Source organism: Protopterus annectens, chromosome 8.part0 (genome assembly GCF_019279795.1).
Source record: "Protopterus annectens isolate FY-2018-M chromosome 8.part0, PAN1.0, whole genome shotgun sequence".
Taxonomy (NCBI): Eukaryota; Metazoa; Chordata; order Ceratodontiformes; family Protopteridae; genus Protopterus; species Protopterus annectens.
Genome location: NC_056741.1, coordinates 197905282 through 197927017, shown reverse-complemented (window position 1 = coordinate 197927017; position 21736 = coordinate 197905282). Strand labels below are relative to the sequence as shown.

At 37.3% G+C, this 21736-nt stretch overlaps 1 protein-coding gene across 1 annotated transcript in view; it reads left to right on the top strand.

Moving 5' to 3' along the window:
- The window catches only part of LOC122808698 (alpha-2-macroglobulin-like protein 1), a 488551-nt gene extending 472607 nt beyond the window's left edge, over nucleotides 1-15944 (top strand). Inside the window, exons 34-36 of the mRNA XM_044079684.1 lie at nucleotides 9065-9170; nucleotides 11873-11914; nucleotides 14403-15944. Coding sequence (XP_043935619.1) covers nucleotides 9065-9170; nucleotides 11873-11914; nucleotides 14403-14413 — 159 coding nt within the window. The 3' untranslated portion in view covers nucleotides 14414-15944. The remainder of the gene's footprint in view (nucleotides 1-9064; nucleotides 9171-11872; nucleotides 11915-14402) is intronic.
- The last annotated feature ends 5792 nt before the right edge of the window (nucleotides 15945-21736 follow it).

Sequence of the window (21736 nt, the reverse complement as noted above, 5' to 3'; positions counted from 1 at the left end):
TCCAAGTTAAATGCCAACATTCATGCAAATAACATCAGGACCAGATTTATGAGTGAGATTGTTCAGCAGATCTTTTACAACTGAAAGAATCATTTTATGTTTGGGGAATAGAGTTATCACTGTTTTATTATTGCACTAATTATGATGATTATGGAAGTCATGGGGACTGTGCATTTCCACCTTCCCTTTTGTAAAACTCGGTTGATAAGGCAGCAGGGCTCGGAGCTCTATTTGCCTTAAGCCTAGAAATCTTACTAACTACCTCTTCATATTTGATTGGATATTCCATTACACTATCATTTTCTTACTTCAGCTGGTATTGTTTTACCTCTTCAAAGGATCATACTTGAAGAGTGGTGGGCATTTTTGGATTATAAAAGAATTACTGAAAAATTTCCAAAATGTCTCCCTGATGGGCTATTCCCCTGTTATGATGGAACCCATAACATCTTTAAAGTGTATTATCAGTTCCTTCTGTCTCCATTAGTTGAAAAACTACTCAATGCACTTTGGGTTTCCATCTCTTTTCAACCACCAGAAACACCATATACTCATGAATTATGCATCTTCCTTTGTAGACTGTAGCATTTTGAGTTCTGTGATTAATCTCATCTCCTGATTTCTCATAGCTTGAGTCCCCTTTCCCCTGTCCATCTTTTCTTGAACTGACATTAGTGTCCAGATTTTGATTCTATCATGCCATTCCTTTATTTTTTTCTTATTCCCACATATTCTTTTAGATAACCTCTAATGGCTAGCCCACATCATTCCCGCAATTGCTATGGATGGGCATCATCACCCACGGTGTTTCTAGCCAGGGAGTTTTTCTTCTGTCTTCCTAAAACTGTTCCTTTTGATATTCCCGGAAATTCTGAAAAAAAATATATGCAGAGAAAGTCGTTACTGGTTGCTGACATTTTAGGGAGTTCACCCTCTAGAAGAAGAAGAAAGCATAACCCGCTCCCTACTCCTGGACACAAAACAAGCACATCATGGGCTCTGCCCCTCATAAGAATTGCCCCTTAACATCAGTTTCATTTCAATATTAAATGAATACATATCTGTAATAGCTATTAAAATGCTGAAATGGCTTATTGCATATATATTACCAGTGTTTCATTTAATCTTCAAAGACAAACAACTGAAAAAACAGTTGTGTCACTGTTCAAAATTATCCATAAGTCCTTCCAGTGTTGCCAATTAGCATGTTATTTCTTCACAGTCAACACAGTGTTGTTTTACTCTCCTTAAGTTATTAATAGAAGAAAAGAAGAAATGATCTCAGCAGCATACAGGATGTGACAGAATGTAGGGAGCAATAATTTTACTCGTGCATAATTCCTATTGTTAATCTTCCATAACATCACTTTTACCTGGAGCCAAGATAAACACACAGCTTCTGACTGCTAACAATGCTGCCATTAAAACAGTTATCATGCTGATGACTATGGCAGTGCAGTTAATTATTTATGTTTAAAACACAATGCAATCAATTATTTGGATTTTACATTCTACAATGATGTATCAAAAGGATGTGTCGGTTCCTTGGTTTATAGAAAACCAACATTTTCAAACAGTTACTTTGAATACACTAGCAGTCATCCTAAACACACAAAAAGATTGAGGAAACCACAGTAAAAAACTTTTCTAAAGCAAACTTCACCTTACCTAAAACAGAGGTGGTAAGTTTCACAGCCGTCACGCTAAAGGATAACGCTGCCCAAGATGCAGAAACCTTTACAAATGCACTCTATGAGCACCTACAAGGATGCATGGATTGTGCCATCCCTAGCACAACCAAGACTCATTCCTCTAAGTGAAGAAAACCAGTTTGGTGGACCCCTGCAATAAACAGGCTATACAATAAAAAGAGGAAACTAGTTCAGAAAAAAAGCAAATCCCAAGAAGGAAAGACATCCCTGATCAGTATTAATAAGAAACTGAGGTCCCTCATGAAATCATCCAAGGCTAACTTTGAAAGAAAAATAGCCAAGGATTCAAAAGATAACCACAAAACCTTCTTTAGCTATGTTAAGAATCTAAGTGGTAACTCGCAGATATGCACTGAACTAGTGCAAAATAACACAAAATATACTGAACCTACTGATATTGCCAACATCCTGGCAGATAGATTCAGTGCAAACTTCACCACCCTCTCACCTCCAAAAGGGCCCACAGCAATACCGGAAAAGTGTAGTGTCCAAAAAATCAAATACGCACCGGTGAAAACATCAAAATCCAAAAACACAGCGTCAATGGGATCAGATGGTGTCCCAGGCTGCGTCTTGCATGAACTACAGAACGAACTAACCCCCCACCTAAACACGCTGTTCAACCTCAGCCTCTCCACAGGCAATGTGCCCATAGAATGGCGCATAGCAATGGTTATTCCTCTCCACAAAGGAGGGGCCACAACTGAAAGTGGTAACTATCACTCCATTAGCCTGACTAGCCTGGTCTGCAAGGCTATGGAACACATCATCATGGAACTCATTAACAAAGACACTGGGAACCTCCAAACACTTGACCCGATCCAGTTCGGCTTTGTTAAGGGAAGATCATGCCTACTAAACCTGGTTGACTTCTTTGGGACAGTCACCAAGGCCATAGACAAGGGAAAGTTGGTTCACACAGCCTACCTTTACCATGCCAAGGCTTTCGACACCATTCCCTACTCAGGTATTACAGAAAAACTCAGCAGCCTGAACATAAACCCCTACATCACGAGATGGGTTCCCAACTGGCTTACAGACAGAACTCACACAGTAAGAATAGCGGGCTCCAGGTCCAACTCTAAACCAGTCACAAGTGGTGTCCTGCAAGGCTCGATGCTGGGACCCATACTGTTCAGGATATACTTCTCAGAAGTACAGGCAAACACAGGAGGACTATGGTTAACTAAGTTCGCCGATGACTGCAAACTGGGAGCCATAATTGACTCTCCGGCTGACACGGACATCCTCCAAAAGGACCTTACTGGGATGGACACCTGGTGTCAAAGTAATGCCATCAAGCTAAATGTCAAAAAATGCATAGTCATCCCGTTTGGGAAAAACAAAACACCCACGAATTACCACATAGGGGGCAGCCCCCTTAATACAGAAGAGGTAATAAGAGATCTGGGGATCCAGGTAGATAGTAATCTCTCTTTTGACAATCATATTGCCAAAGTAGTTAGGAAATCCTTCTATGTGGCCCATCTAATTACTAAAGGGTTCGCATCTAGAAATAAAGAGGTTATAGTTCCCCTCTACTCGTCACTCATTAGACCCATCATAGAGTACAACGCCCCATTTGGGATGTACCTCACAAGACACTTTCAACAGCTGGAAAGACCACAAAAATACCTCACCAAGAGGATCACTGGTCTCAAACATATATCCTATGCAGCCCGACTGAAAACACTCTGGCTGTACTCAGTGGCATATTGCTTACCCAGAGGTGATCTATGCCTGACTTACAAAGCCATGTCCAACTCAGAATTGATGGACATGCTCTACCTAAAGAAATCCAAGTCACTGCGAGCCACGCAGTCTAGTCAGCTAAATCTCGCCACAACATGAACATGCTGGAGGGATAGATTCCTGTCACAGAGACTCCCCATACTTTGGAACCAAATTCCAAATTACATTAGGCAGAGCCCCTCACTAACACTCTTCAAGAGAAACCTTGACGAGTGGATGGGTAACAGAAAATACACCCCTGGGATCACTTCATAGGCTCTGCTTGACAGAGGATCAGTTAATTAATCAATGGGGCAGCAAAAGCTGACACACTCTGGCTAGGCTTATAAATGCCCTCGGGCAGATAGCCTAGTACCTACCTATGAACCTATGAACCTATTTAAAAGGCAACTAGTATGAGCTGCCAGAATGTGTTCTGACTTGAAACATCTAAAGGAAAAGGTGGACAGGTTAACACACATTTCTGGACAGAGCTTATCCTCTTACTATCTTAGAAGGTCTTGGTGAAGAAATTCTCACAGGGTGGGGTAAAAAATTCATACCCGTCTTAGGGACAGAGGACACACTGGATGGATTATCTTCTAGAGGTTTGTAAGAAATCCTCACTAACTTCATCACTTCTATGGTGATCTTTTTAGTCTACAGTCAAAGGAAATCAGGGACATCTTACTGAAAAAAATGGTGCATTTTTAAGAGTAACCTTGAATACTTGACACATCTGGGGGAGACACCAAGATTTGTCTGTAAAACAACATCAAAAACATTTTAGAACATCCTAAAAAAGACCTCCCCAGAAGTACAAGTAGAGGCATTAAATGCGCTGGCTTTTGTAACCAATGTAACCACATACTACACAAGAATAAGGTTCAGATAGGGTCACCCCCATAGATGTCACATTGGAGAGTGAGAATTGTGAAACTAAAGTGGTTGTTTACCTTGTGGTCTGTAATGGATTTAATAATTTATATCTAGGCAAGACAGAAAGGCAACTATGCAGGAGGATGTATGAGCATAACTATGCCATTCAAAAGAAAAAACAGTACCTCTCTTTGTAAACATTCTCTAGTATGTCTTACTTTCACTAGATTCTACTTTGGTATACTTGAGGTAGTACCCCCTTCACCCAGAGGAGGGGCATGGGAAGAAGCACTTGAAAGGAGAGAGCTATTTTGGCAAAAGAGACTGAATGCAGCTGCTTTACCAGGTCTCAATGAACCTACATCTATTACTGCTATACTTAAGATAAGGGCAGCTAAGCTAAAATTAATCCCTAAGTCATTCAGTGGGTTGCCAACTGGCTTACTGACAGAACCCACACTGTAAAAGTAAAAGTAGCCAACTCAAAATTCAGCTCCAGACAAGTGACAAGTGGAGTACCTCAAGGTTCAGTCCTGGGACCATTCTTGTTTGGCATCTACTTCGCTGAAGTACAAGCCAACACTAAGGGACTCTGGCTAACAAAGTTCACAGATGACTGCAAACTGGGAGCCATTATTGAGTCCACAAATTATGCGTATATTCTACAAAAGGGCCTTACAGAAACAGATGCTTGGTGCCAGAGACATGGGCTCAAGCTTAATGCCAAGAAATGTATAGTTATCTCCCTTGGGAAAAAACATGTACCCATGAATTACCACATATGTGGCAGTACACCGAAAGTGTGTTGAGAGACTTCGGGACACAGGTGGACAGTAGTCTCACCTTTGATAACCACATCACCACAACAGTCATGAAATGCTTCTATGTGGCACACCTCACCACTAAGGGCTTTTCATCCTGAAAAAAGGAGGTCATTGTCCCACTGTACTCATCCCTCATTAGACCCATTCTTGAGTACAATGCCCCTTTTGGTATTTACCTCACAAGACATCTGCAACAGCTGGAAAGGCTGCAGAAATACCTCACTAAAAGAATTACAGGCCTAAAGCAGATGCCCTATGCTGACCATCTAAAAGAACTCCAGGTATACTCTGTGGCATATCGTCTACTCAGAGGCGATCTCTGCTTAACATACAAGGCCATGTCAAACCCAGAGCTGTTGAACATGCTACACTTAAAAAATCCCAATCCCTCAGAGCCACACGCTCCAAGGATCTAAACCGTGTCATCACAATGAACGAAACATGCTGGAGGGATAGGTTCCTGACCCAGAGACTCCCCATACTCTGGAATAGACTGCCCATACATGTCAAGCAGAGTGCCTCCTTGGCCCTCTTTAAAAGGAACCTTGATGATTGGATGGGAGAAAGTAAATTCACTCCAGGGATCACATCAGTCGCTCTGCTAGACAGGGTTCCAGGGAAGCAAATACTATGGGAATAAATATATAGGGCATTGTTATGACTAGGCTTGTATAGTCCCTAGGGCCGATAGCCTAGTACCAACCTATGAACCTATGAACCTTTGATGAGCCTGGGACTAACTTCTCTGGCTAGGAAGTTGCTTATTTCATGCTCAAATGACATCTTACTTACATATACCAGGTTCTCTATTTATCATCTGCTTCCAGTACTATTAAAAGTGTTGGTTAAATAATCATAGCTTTATAGCCATGGTCCTTCATTTCCTTGCACAGTGCACAAACAATTTTTGGAGCCTATATAGCGATTGTGAATAATCACCTGCAAAGAAAGTTTAATGCTTATCAAAAGGCGCGCCTTTATATTTCTTGCTATTTTGAGTTAGTCAGTCTCTAGTCTATGAGGACTGATGTGCCAACAAAGCATGCCATGGTCATTGGCTATTTCTTTTCAAGATACCACCCTATATACCCTCTCAGTTGCAGGATTTAAATAATTGGGTAGATGCAATACTGATTTTTAACAGGTGGTCAAAGATAGAATAAATGACATTCTTAGCTATTGATTCTGTTATCCCTTTTAATTGTGAATTCAATGTGCCTTGATCTGTTTTTCACGTCAGACAATTTTTGGACTGCATTGCTCAATTCTCTAAGACCCTGTTGCTTGGTAATTGTCAAATCCAAGGACTCCAGCAGCACGGCCACTTATTTCTGTAATGTTTAAACCTTTGTCTATAAGCAGTCTGCTTAATTTGCTGCTGAGAGGCTCAGTTATGATAGTCCCCTACTTCCGAGTCTATGATTGACACAGCCTTTTACATAGGATCACTAGTTTTTCATACAGACGCTTGTTTGAAATGATCTAGTAGTACAACTGTGTCTCAGGCCTTCAGTCCTCCTTGTTGCATCTTTCTGATGTAAGAAATGGAGTTTTCTTTCCAAGAACAAACTTTTGTGCCAGGAAAAATAGGAGGTAAGCTCTTATGCATCCATCTTCTTCATGGACCAGCCATATCCCTTAAGAATCTGTCATCTTAATTCATTCTTTTGTCTGTCTGTCCTGTTGAATGAATGTGTCCAGTCAGGAAAATACAGGAGCATTTCTTTCCTTGTATGCAACAATATCACTTACAGAAATATTGAAAAGTTACTTTCTTAGTAGTGGCATTTGATATGGGAGTAGCCAGGCATACGTCATGTAAACCAGTGAAAACATATTTAAAAATATAATTTGTTTTATGTAATGAGATGTGTCCAGACAACTGGAGAGTGAGCATTCTATTACCAATGTAGAAAAACTGTGTGTGTGTGGGGGGGGGGGGGGGTGCTCACGATTTTGAGGCATGGCAGAGTTATCCAATTCCTGCCACACTGCATGAATGTATTGGAGAGAGTGGTTATGGATACACAGAGTAAAAGAAAGTTAGATGGGAGATGAGCAGTTTGGATTAGGCGTGGGATACAGTCGAATTATGTCATGTTTGTAATGAGACAATTGTGAAAAAGAAGCTGTGGGTAAGGAAAGGGTTTAACTGGGCATTTCTTGATATGGAGAAAGTGTATGACAAGGTCCCAAGAAAGCTGCATTGGCAGTCTAGTAGTTCAAAGTCCAATAAACAATTTTATATTTAGTGCAGGCTACATACAAGCTGAGCTCTGGCACCACTTTTCTTACTAGTAATAGTGTACATCAGCAAACAGTTTATAAGGGGCAGAGCACCAATATTGCTGTATACAGGCAATGTGGCACTACATGCACATACTGAAATGGAACATAAGTAGTTGATCTAAGATTGTAATGCAAAAGTGAAGGCAGATAGGATGAAAATGAGTACAACTGAAACAGTGGACATGGGAGCAAATTGGGCTTATCAGGAGAAGTTGGAATGTGAAACAGAAGGATAAGCAGTGAAACTGGATAATAGGTCCAAATATCTGGGATTTGTGGGCGAGGAGAAGAGAAATCCAAATGAAGTGGTCAAAGCAAAAATGAGAGGTATTGCAGAAAACCTGTGCAATGTGTCAGGGGTAGCATGTGATAGAAGAATACCAAAGAAACTAAAAATAAGGGGTAAAATTGGTGGTGTGACCAGTACTACTGTATGGTACAGAAACCTTGGCAGTGAAGGTGGAGCAGCTGAGTAAGCTTAAGGAGATGGACATAAAGTACTTCTTACAGGCAGTAGGGTGCATATTTTGGGGTAGGTGCTCCCACAATTAGTAATAAGTGCCTGGATTATTTCAATGGTAAATTTATCAATTCAGATTATATGACACAGTGATTGGGCTGCAATTCATGTTATATAAATAGGGCATCCAGAATATTAAAAAATTGTGATTTATGACATAATAATTCTGAAAGACAAATGATGAAAATAATATTTGTTATAGGCATGTAATACATTGTATGTTGTACAAACAAGTTTTATTTTTTGTGTTACGTAATTCTGAATTGACTGAATGAGGTGAAGACATAGAAATTGCTTTGCATGTAAAAGAAAGTGAATGGAAAATGCCATACACACACACACACACACACACACACACACACACACCTGGGCTTAATGGTGTAAATTGAAAGTAAAAATTCTGAAACATCGATTTGTTAATTTGTCATGTGACCTTTTAAACATTATTTAAAGGGTGATTCAGTCTTACAAACACTTTTAATTATTTTATTAAAGGGTGTCCTTCAATCTCACATTTTGAGTCATGTTTTTATTTCAGCCTGATTTTACAGTGTGAGCCTGTTATTGTTTCTTTAAGCCTGCTTTTCCTTTTAACCAGACCAGGAACCACCCCTAGGCAACCTAGGCAGTTGCCTAGCACCCTCTGGCTACCTGCTGGCTGGGACGTGCCAGAGCATTTTATTTTATTTAAAAAAAAAATGTACATTTCTTCTTTAAGGAAGCACTCTGCATCACAAATACAAAAAACTTTTACCTTCCCTTTCTGCATCATGACACATGCTCACAGCCTCCCTGGAAGTACAGATTATCAATATGCAAACCGATGATTTCAAATATTGTTGAAGTGCATTGATAAAGTCCACTCTATCAAATTAAAGGTCAGCAATTAGGTTAAGGTAGGAATCCAGGAAGCAACTGAGGATAACTTTAGCCTATATTCAGTGAAAATACATAATGACAGCTTTATGGTCTTTTTTTCCTGTAACTGTCATGTATACGACAGCATTTAGTGAATCCATAAGTCAACTCACAATAGCAAAGTAATAGCAACAATTGGAGTATGTACAGAAATACATGTTCAACATTTTATTTGTTCATGTTTTCTTTAGCTTATGCAAGGACAAACTGAGCAGTATGTCTTCACTGTGAACCAAGATGTTCCTGTGAGCAACCAGCAGCCTTCTTCGGCCAAAATCCAGGACTACTACCAGACAGGTGAGTGTCGTGCAAACATAGAACTCCTGCAAAGTGCATGACTTATTTTGCTGAAGGTACACTGATGTAATTTTCTTTGGACTAGAAATAGAAAGCAAAAACTAAATATCACTCATTATCCTGTATGATAACAAGTGTATTGTAACCATAGAACTGTTATATAGGTTGGGGCGTGTGATGGGCACTGCTTTGTTTGTAGATAAGTAACATCAAGGACAGTGGATTCTGTAAAGCAGTGGCCTTGCAATTTACTCAGATGGTATCAGTTTACAAAGCAAGTCATCCCACATGCACATAGACTTATGTGATGATAAATGCAAAACACGCATTACATTCTTTAATATAAATGTGTGCAATAATAATAACAAATATAGGTAGACAATGGTTGTTAAATTTTATACATATATCATTTCTTAGAATGAAAAGCCTTTTCAGAATGTATGCAACATTAGGACCAAATGTTTGCTGTCATAACATGTAACATAGCTATTCCATCTTGCTGTTTTTTTAACTACCATGTCTAGATATTTTGCAGTCACTAGGAAATAATGTAGTTATTATGGTTGACTCTGAAGAAGCATTCAGTAGTTGACCATAACCTTGCAGATATTCATCAGTGACCTAGTAATGGAAGTATTAGCATGAACACAGTCTTTGTCAGAGCATGTGTCCAGAACAGTGTCCTGCTGGGAAATCTGCCATGCTTCCCAGCTCAGACTGCCCCATTATAGAAACTAATAAGCCACTTCACTGAAGTATGACAGAAATAGTCCTGCCTAAACAGGTATGTTTGCCTTCTGCAGAAGGAGTAGACCATCTATTTTTTTTTTATTTTTTTATCTTTTGCACTATAGGACCATGGTATATTAAACATGCCATCCACAACAATAGCAGAATATTTAGCTCCAGGTCCATTCAGTTAGATTCTAGATGCAAACTGTCTTTCTCTTTTGTAATGATTTGGCTGACCTGGTAAAAATGTGTGTTTCTGCTGGACAGTGTATTACGTCGCTTGGTTATGTGGCGTTTGTTCTGGGTGAATTAGAAAGGAAGTCATTGACAGCATTATCCACCTTCTCTTCCACATCAGTAAGTGAGAAGATGAAAGTTCCTTTGAAATCCATTTTGTTGAAGGCATTCTACATAACATATATACTAATGAAAAGATTTTACACAGGAGGCCATGCACCCCTGCACGCCAAGTGGGGGGCTCCATTCCCACATCCCGTTAAGTATATAGATTAACTCTACATTTGCACACCCATGAACAAAAGAAGAAATCACCACATACAGGGAATCAGTGATAGTGCCCAAACTCAGTCATCTACAAATCTGGGGGTACAACATGGCAGTGGTCATTACCAATCTACACAGAATCTCCTAAATTACATCCCTAACAACTCCCTTGATCAAAACTGACACCAAAATGTCATATATGCATACTTCTACAGGTTTCGTCAAAATGGCTATTCAGTCAAAAGTACATCATTTTAACCTACTGTTTTTTTTTTCTTTCAGTCAAAGCTAACTTTGATGATATGGCAGGGAGCCATATAAAATATATAGTTATATATATAGATACAGCTATAGATATAGATGTAGATACACATATACATATATGAAGTTTTTTATCTATTGAAGTATATTGACCAGAAGACTGGTAATAACCACTTCTAAGGCCAAAAGACAGATACAACAATTTAACAGTATACAAAAGAAATGTTAATACACAAGCACATGTAGGAATAGACATTAGAGAAAAGCAACTTGAAAAGGTATGAGTAGGCAGTATATCCATACCGCACATTCAGTGAATAAAGTCTACTATATAAAAATGCAGTTAAAGATACTGAAAATGATCACAGCAAATACATATTAAATTTAGGACAGATATAATAATATACAGAGGTACAATGTATACATGATTCAAAATGAATTATAGGGTGATAGCAACAAAGAGGTAAGTTGGAAGAAGTATGGCAGATAAATCATAAGAAAAATTATAGCTGGGTAGGTGCAATGCATCCAAAAAACACTTGCAATCAGATTATCTTTGTATAAAATATTTAGAGTTACTTAGCAGATGGGAGTGTTAGCATAATGTTTTGTTTTTTGCCTCACAGGCACCAGATACAGAGTTTGACTTTTACTTTTGAGGGAAATTGGCTAGGCTTAAAATGGCCCACGAGGGCAGCTAGCCTAATACTTACCTATGAAGAAATGTAGGATTATTCATTTCTTATAGATCACCTGGAAAAGAATACCATTTTGCTGGTGCAGAAGTAGAAAAAACATTTTTCACCATAGCTAGTTAAAGTAGTTAAAGGAACGGCCTATAGAGAAGCACAGCATTATGGTTTCTTGGAAAGTGATCAGAAGAGTAAGAATTTAGTTTATTGTTAAGTGATGGGGAAGAAGATTCATGAAAGATCTTGCAGTTTAAGTTAATAAGAAAGAATGATGCCCCATGTTTTATACCTATCTTATCTGTATGAGTACTGTATGTGATAGAAGGAAGTGTTCAGTTGTGATCACTTCATATAAGTATTTACACAGCAGTCATCTATTATTTTCCAGGCCCATAACCAGAGGAATTCAGGCTTTGGAACTTGTTGGCATAACATCATCAGTGTGTACTAGATGTTTTACATGCAACTTATTTTATCATTTTTGATTTCTGATTATTTTAATACTTTTTTCAGAAGAGAAAGCTGAAACTACCTACAATGGACCATGTAACCAAGGTTTGTATCCATTTTGTATTATTATTTCAAACTGTTCAAAGTCAGGTGCCTATTTTGATTTCTAGAGCTATATATTACTCCTAATGAAAGGAAGGTTTTATGACCGCCTATACTCAAAACACTTAAACACTAAAGATTGTTTGCAAGATTTTTTTACAGTTTCTTTCTGTTGTAATTATGCACACATCATGCAAAGTTTGAGTCCCCAGGAATGGGCAAAATAAATATGCAATTTCCAAAGGACTCTGTGGCCACCTCGGTGGATTTGGGCATCCTGAGGCAACATAGGAAATGTCTTGTGTTATCAGACGACAAGTTAATCATTAAAGAAAATAACATAGTTTGCAATAGATGTAAATATATGACTTCAACAGAGACAAAAGTCTCACATACAAATGAGATTGAAAGGAATATTCACACTACATTTGCCATACACACACCATACACCACACACACAAACACACACACACACACACACACACACACACACACACACACACACACACACACACACACACACACACACACACACACACACACACACACACACAAAGATTGTTTCATGCTGAGATACTTAAATGAAACCTTCCCAAATATCAAAGACCTCCAAAGCCAGATAATGGCAATATTGTTCCTTAGTTATCATAAAAGCACACATAAAAAGCAACACCAAACATCTCACATAAGCCTTCTCCCAGTTGTCCCCCAAAAGCAAACCCATAAGGCAAGCATATACATTACCTAATATTCTTGTCATTGGGGACTCCATTGTGTGACAGACAGATGCCCCACTCACTAGGTTAGACAAGGAGAATATAAGAGTTAGTTGCTTATCTGGAGCCAGCATCCACAATATCATATACACTCTCAGGTTACTGCATCCCAGGTACCAATATGATTCCATCATAGTCTATGTGGGTGTAAATGAACTGAGACATACCACACTAGAGTACATGAAAAGAGACATAAAGGATATATTGGAATATGTGTCGCAGATAGATGAGCCTTGCATTAAGCAACATTCTACATTCACCAAGGATGATGTCAAAGTATGAACAACAAATATTTCAATAATTGGCTTAGCTTCTGGTGTCACTCCAGGGTGATCCAGTATCTGTCAGCAAGGGCAGACATAGTCAAAAGACCATATCACTTTACCAAGGATGGGCCATACTTGTCCCCCTTAGGTTTTTGGATATTGGCTAAAACTTTATCCACCCATTAGAGACTTTTTCAGGCAATATCAAAAAGACAAAATTACCAACATAGTGAAAAAGTCTACAAGCAGTCTTAAGGTATTACTATTTAATGCTCAGAGTCTAAACAAAAAAACTTCACACCTTTCAAGTCCTCCCCACTCTGTAGAATCTAGACATCTGTGCTGTGACAGAGAATTTGTTTAAAGCTATAGAAGGTTTTCTGCAAGATAATAATAAAATCATTCTTAGTCACCCAGCTTATAGGGAAGGATAGGGCATCCAGGTCTAAGAAAGTTATAGTACCACTCTACTCAGTCATTATCAGCCCTATCATTGAAAATAATGCCCTGTTTGGCCTGTATGTAACCAGACACTTGCAACAGTTAGAATACCCTGTCCTACACTGCTCTTCTAATGGTTCTGTCTCTGTATTCAGTCCCCTACAGGCTACTGTGAGGGGATCTTTGCCAGGCTTGCAGGGCGTCCTCAGATCCAGCCCTGATGGATCTGTTGCACATGCTCAAAATAAACAGCACCAGAAACACTAGATCCAGGGATCTGAACTTTACTTGTGACATAAACCGAATGTGCTGGAGAGACAGTTATGTGTCCCAAAGGATGCTTTCCTTATTGAATAGGCTCCAAATTCGTATAAAACAGAGTTCATCCTTGACCATATTATAAAGAATCCTTGACAACTGGATGGGAAGCCATACATTTACCCATGCTATGGCTGCCATTTCCCTTATGGACAGAGACTGTCAATAAGAAAGTATTATCCTAACACCCCCACCTTACAAATCCTTACGTATCTCCATACTAACATGTCCCCCCCACCATATAGACACCAATGATACTCAGGACCCAAATGATTTGGAGTGAGCAACTAGGCTTATAAGGGGCCTAGTCGTTGTTATCCTAGTAATAGCCTATGAACCTGTAATAGTTACAGTCATGTATTTGAACCATCAGAACTATGTACCGCATTTTATCTTGACATTTTTATAAAAGCAGCATGCTGTTACTGGTTGCCTCATAGATCCCAAATAAAATATGATTTATAGCAGTATAAACCCTGGTTTACTCACACTGAGATCTCTTATTAGATTTTTTTTACATCCAAGTCTAGCAGCTGGAAAGATAAACTACACAGAAGTCATCACAAAATTGGGCTGTGGTCCTTATCAAAATTAAGTACTTCTAGCAATGTTAACTAATGTTAATGTTTTCCTTATGAAAATGTTTTTGTTACTGACACGTTTTTTTTTCATTTCATTCATCTTAACTAGCTGCTCCTTGAAGGTCTTACCGGAAGATGACAACAGTATTATGATCACTGCTTCTATCAAATATTTAATGTAATTCTATCTTTTAATATTCTTGGTTGGTCTTGAAGGAATATTTTATGAATATTGTTTAAAACTGTAAAAGTGTATGTCACTGTAAATAATTTAGAAAAGTTGATGTATTTTACAGAGTATTGTTATTTACCACTCATATGTGTGTTCCTTGTCCACTATACAACTATTGTATGTTTTTTGACTTCTTAGGTGCTGCTGGCTTTTAACTATTAAACCCGAAAATGGAATGTAGTGCCACATGAAATAATCATACAAGTATAAATTATGCATATTTGCTACATTTCTCCTTGTGTGGCTTTTAATTACTAATTGTAGCACTGTAATTGGTTTGTTCTTGGTTTTTTGCTAGTTAAGAAAAGAAAGTCTTTTTCAATGTTTCACTTGTTTTTGGAGATGTTTGCCCTGCCTCCAGGTTTGCACAAATGATAAATACTTGTCATGAACATGAATCTGCTCTGCAAACATAAACAGAATATGGAATGCATGGCTGAACCATTTGCACAAATAAATATATGAATATATATGATACTTCTTGATGTAGTATCACTTGTAATTTATAACTATTAAAGTGCATCAAGATATTCCCTTTGTTTATCTTATTCTTTAAATTCCCAACTTCTGAAAGCTTGGTTATGATTATAGTCTTGTGGTCTGACATTCTAAATCAGTTTGGAATGTTCCATTCTAAATCAGTTTGGAATGTTCCAATTAGAAATCTGCAACAATAATCATGTTAAATGCCAATCCCATTCCCACATTAATGTCAGCAGAGTAAGGCAGATGGGTGAATGTGCATTTAAGATATTTACGAAGTGATCATCAGTAATATGGACTCAATATACTAGGATTATCTCCTAAACAAATAATTAATTTAGAATGTCCACCCATAATAATTAAAATTACAGGGGACACTCCTTTTGGAAGACATTCATTTAAAAAAATGGACTTGCAAATATTCCTCATTCTCTTATAACTCGTATTGATCTGTTCGTTTCACACTATATACAAAAAAGGACTTTCCATCCAACTGATAATTACTTTTCTAGCCCTTCTGGCCTACCTAGTCATATAGTCCACATATTTAAATAAATACTATTTCTGTTCATGTCAGTATTTGAAAATACCACTATTATGATACATGGTGAATTTTATTTTGTGTGTGTTATAGTTAACGACTATTTTTGCATTACAACTGATTTTATGCTGACCCAGTGAAAACTACTGTACTCATCTTATTGTGTAATTTAAACTGAACTGTATTGTGTTAAGTTGTCAGGATCTGCATGCACTATTAAGCATCTGTAACTTTTTATCTTGGGCTTAATTTTTGCTAATAATACATACAGCTATCATGCATTGAATTATGTGACTGTGCAGCTACCAAATATTTACAGATAAAATGTTTGTCTTCTTAAAATGCAAATCTGTATCTGCCCACATTCATTAATAAAACACAAATTTTCTGTTTCATATCATTGAAAAGTTAAGGTAAATAAACAGTGTTAAAACACAACATGATGTTTTTATATATATATATATATATATATATATATATATATATATATATATATATATATATATATATATATATATATATATTTTCCGTCATATCAAATCATGGTAGTAGCTGACATTAATACACACACACACTGATTATTAGGTATCGCTGCACTCACAATCCTCAGTGCATAGTCCAGAGTGTTAACATTACACCTGTAACACTGTACTGTTGTAACCTCTAGTCCAGAGTGTTAATATTACACCCATGACACTGTACTGCTGTAACCTCTAGTCCAGAGTGTTAACATTACACCCGTGACACTGTACTGCTGTTACCTCTAGTCCAGAGTGCTAACATTACACCTGTAACACTGTGCTGCCGTAACCACTAGTCCAGAGTGTTAACATTACACCCGTGACACTATACTGTTGCAACCACTAGTCTAGAGTGTTAACATTACACCTGTGACACTGTACTGCTGTAACCTCTAGTCTAGTGTGTTAACATTACACCTGTAACACTGTGCTGCTGTAACCTCTAGTCCAGAGGGTTAGCATTACACCTGTAACAGTGTACTGCTGTAACCTGTAGTCTAGAGTGTTAACATTACAACCGTGACACTGTACTGCTGTAAACTCTAGTCCAGAGTGTTAACATTACACCCGTGACACTGTACTGTTGTAACCTCTAGTCCAGATTATTAACATTACACCCATGACACTATACTGTTGCAACCTCTAGTCTGGAGTGTTAACATTACACCCGTGACACTGTACTGCTGTAACCTCTAGTCCAGAGTGTTAACATTACACCTGTAACACTGTGCTGCTGTAACCTCTAGGCTAGAGTGTTAACATTACACAAGTAACACTGCACTGTTGTAACCTCTGTGTGATCATCCTGCTGAATGAGATTATCACTTTACACAACTAAAATTGTGATTTTCCTGTATAAGTGTTGCTGCTTCTCATAAAAGTAACATGATGGCTTAGATGTTGAGGTTTTGGGTTCAGTTCTGACACTATTTTATACTGATGTAGAGTTTTTATGCTTTCTTTGTGTCTTTTTAAAGGTACTGTGATGTATTACCACCCCATGCTGGTTAATTAGCTACTCTAAACAGCCCATTTAATTTAAATTCATTCATGGCAGAAAATGGACAATGGGGAACCATTTTACAAATTGCAAGCACCACATTTAAGGGCATTCTTGTTTGGTTATTTGCCGCAGATTAGTCTCTTTCTACTGAGTGTACCAAACAAATTTATTTATATTGCATATCTGCATCCCCATAGGCTTCATTGTTTGATAGACTTTTAATAGAATATGAGAGTCTGCAAACTTCTTTCATAATGTTATTTCATACTATTTGAAGTAAGTAAAATATAATGAAGGGATGGATGAGAGGTTTAGCCTTTACAGTTTCATCTATTACATCCTAAACTCTAATTTTGTGATGTGAAATATGGACGAAATAAGCAAAAAACAGTAAAAAAATCATACACTTAATTAAAATACCAGTGAAATGGCTTTGTGGACTAACATGATTTCTGCAGCTTTTAGGTTAATGAAGAAAAGCACAGTGACTCAATTGACAGTGTACTATTGTGATTACAACGATGTATCTCTCACTAGTTTTGCTGTTAAAATGTCTGGTCACCACAGAACATTCTCTATCATTAGAAGATGCTACTGCTCTGACTTATGAGAGATCTCATTTTAGGTAGTAATTACTTTGTATTAAGGACAGTATGGCCTTGTTCCATATAAGACACTGCAATAAATATTTTGTGATGAAACTGTTGTCCAAACAGTTTTGAAAGGGCTCTCTCTTTAACAGCTCTGAGATCAAGGCTTTCATCAGGTATAAACTTTATTTTCCACTGAATCACCTCAGAAGGCTACTTTTAGTACATAGCTATGTTGGAGGAGGAGTACTGTCATCAAGAAAAACCAAAAGAAAAAAAAAATGTTTTCACAATCTCTTTCTCTCCTTGACATGCTAGTGACAGGGAATTCAACTTCTGGCAGCAATGTTTACTCATTTAATGAAAGTAAAGCCAGCAAGCATGCCAACTTATTTATTTATTTATTTAGTTAGTCATTTAGTTAGTTATTCACAATTGGTGAATGGTAATACATAGCTAGGAAGCTGTGTCTTCATAGGAATATTGGTGAGAGATTCTTAAAGACAGATAGGTAGTATAATGTATGCAGTACTTAACATTCTACTAACAAAACAAAGATCCTTTACAGAAAACATGATTCAGTTCTAGGAGACATGATACAATTAGATATGCATGTTGCTTTGTATGTTGTTCAACATAGCACAGCAACACAACTACATAAACACGCACAAAGAAAAACTTAACATGAATGAATCGTGAACAGTGTTAATATAAAACTGTAAAGTGGGGGAAGCTATAAAAGAACATGAGTAGGATTAAGCAGTGGAGAAGATATAAGTATTATACTGGGGATTAATTCTGCAGTGTCAGAAAGTGCTTGCTCGGTCAATTAAGGCTCAGTCATTTGAGACAAGATTGCTTGCTTTGAGGGGTCTATTTTTAGGAGGGAAAGTATTCTTTACTTTCTGTTTCAAAGAAGACATTTTGCATCATAACATTGTTTGATAGGAGGTGAGGGGTGAAATTTTTCCAAGTGATAGCACCAACTAATGAATGGCAGTTAGACATTTAGAAGAGTTTGTGAATTAAGAAGTACTAAATGGTGGTAGTCTAATGTCTGAACTTGAACCAGCCAACTTTAGTTAGGGAGAGATGATGAGGAGCACATTTGTCATGCCCTTCTGCAAATTATGATAGTCTGCCATATGCTTGTTCCAGTTTTCATTGGAAGGGCAATCTGATCAGTAGATAGGAAGAGTACATTAGTGATGGACCAGGTATGATTAAGAAGTATCTAACCTAATCTTACTAAAAAAGGATTTTGTCCTGTACACATTACCTAAATTATGGCTACTTTTCTTTGCTTCATTCTTTTTATGGAAGTTAATTTTAAGCAGGTTGTTGAGGATGGTATTAATTAGTTTTACAGACTCTACTAATTCTACTCGTCTTGAATCAATTGTAGTGATAAAATGAATTTTAGGAGGTCCAGTCTTAATCAGACAATGGTAACATAAAGCTTTTGCAAGAGACTATAGTATGGAGTTTAGGGAAAAGAGCAAGTATTTAGTATTAGAAGCATTCAGATGATTACGCATAATTAAAGAGAGTAAAATGAAGTAAGAATTGGGCAAGCTCAGAAAAGTTGCCATGAACTGCAAAACTATAATTTTCCATTCCCGACATGTTAAATAATTTTTGTTCTGAGACAGTAGAAACAGTGGGCCAAATACCACATCTTACTGTAGTCTGGTATTTAAAAGGGCATTTAAAGAAACTATACTGGTCTGTATCATACCTTTCAACTGTCCCAATTTTTGCCTCTTATTTTTAGTCTGTTCCTAATAAAATGTGGGTTTTTCTGGCAAATTTTTGAGGCTTGAAGTCACTAGATAATACTAAATAATGACAAATGTTTGAGTTTCAGATTTTGTATCTTTCACAAAAATATATAATAATGTAAAATCTGTCATTCTAGCAACTTTCTAAGTTTATAGGAGCAATATTTAAAATCTGTCCCTATCTTTGGGTCTTTGTCCCCCCCCCCCATTTTTTTTCTGTCTTTGCCCAGATTTCTTGCACCGAGAGGTTTTGAGGTATCGTCTATATTGTTGCCTGTGTCTTATCTTTTTGTAAATATTGAAACTTGTCAAGAGTTCTAAAGACAAGCAGATGTTTTCTATGGTTTGTAAAAGCCTAAAATGTGAGGCTTTGTCAAATGCTTTCAACAGTTATAATAAGATGATTCCACTGAATTTTCCAGAATGGAATGTTTAAATTAGCAGACTCCAGAATAATACAGCTCTGAAAAACCCAGACACTAATGAAAAGCTTGTGTTCCAATTGTAAGAATGATAATACTCTGCAATGATATTGATTAAATTTAAAAGTTGAGTCATGCAATGTTCAACCCAGACCCCATACATAAATGGAAGCCATTATCACATGAACAAATAGGATTTCAACAAGAAAAAAGCAGATCAAGCAACTACCCTTTCTAAAAGCGCACACAAACAAGAGTATGACATAGAACAGAAAATCTAAAAGATACAATGCATGAACTTAAGATCAAACATATGTTGTGGCATTAATTGTTTGGTATCTGAAACATAAAGATTAACAAGCATTTTATCTATCCATTCAGTTTCTGAGACAACTTCATTTGCATATAACTCACTTATAAGCATTAAGACAAGGCAGTCTGTACCACACACTCTATCCAAGTTGTAGATGAGCAGATGTATGGGTATGGATTTCACATGATAAAAAAACAGGAGAGACACTGCATATTCTCAGAGAAAGTATTGAGATTGTCTGAAGCCAAGTCTTAGAAAGTTCTTATTGTCAGGAAGATGGTCGAAATATGAACTGGATGAAGAACATAGGGTACCAATTCTCCTTCAGCAGCAAATACTGCTTTTTCAGTACAAGACTGCTAAAGGAAGGGAAAAAAACATTAATACATTTCATTATACTATACTGACTTCATGAGGAAACTTAGTAACAGTCAAAGATGCTTCTAACAAACCAGAGGCAAGTTGTATGTCATACATTTTTCTCACTGAGAGCAGAGGAAGTGCCTGTTTGATCCTGCCATTAACCTAATTTTTAGAGATCTAAGAAAAGATGACAGATGGAAGGTGGGAAGTATAATTTTGGTATATAAAATGTATGAAAGGTAGCAGTTGACAGGCTGCATGCTGACAGCATCATTAACATCTAATTACAGACTACCAGCGCATGACAGATAACTTAACATGCTTATGAACTCTAAAGGTACCAGTGTATTTATTTATTTATTTATTTATTTGACATTTGTTAACTGGGATAGTCCGACTGGGTCACAAGACCCGTTTTCAGCAGATGTCCAGGAAGAAAAGCTCCACAGTTTTAGAAAATTACAAAACATACAAGCAAACTACAGTATATAAGTATACAGTGAATACTTTACTAGTTTAACTGTAATAACAATTTGCACAAAGACTTATAAACAAAACTGATAGACATAAATATATAGTAAATACATTACATGTTTATCTTGATAGCACTTTACACAAAATTATAAATTTGGCAAGACTTTTAACATGCTACAGTGTCACTGCCTCAGTGATAGGATATTTGCATAATACCATTCTTCATGTTTGAATTGGAAGAATACTTGTGCTGTTAGTTCATAAGGAGTTAGAAAGATAGGAGTAGTATGGTACACTTTTTCGAATTTTGACAGTGCTTAATGGTAGTCTACAATGCTAACGTAATTGAAGGAAGTATAGCAGGGCAGATCGTGTATTAGCCCGGGGTTATGCACGTGCATAGCTATGCTTTATTTAGATGTTCTTCTAGGAAGGCTTTAAATAGAGGTAGGCTAGGAGTTAGCCTAATGTTGGGAGGGAAGGTGTTCCAAGATTTAGCAATAGGCTGTGAGTATAGAAAATTTCCTGGATTTCTAGCAGGTTTATAGATTTCAAGGAGGTTTTATCTTCAGATCTGAGTGGGCTGCTTAGTTTGTAATGTTGTATTAGGTCTTCTAGAGCTGGACAAGCAGTGGACCTATAAAATAGGATGTGTGTTGTAAGTTGGCATGTACATGAAAGCTATTCTGTTAATTCTAACCAGTTTAATTCTTTGAGTAG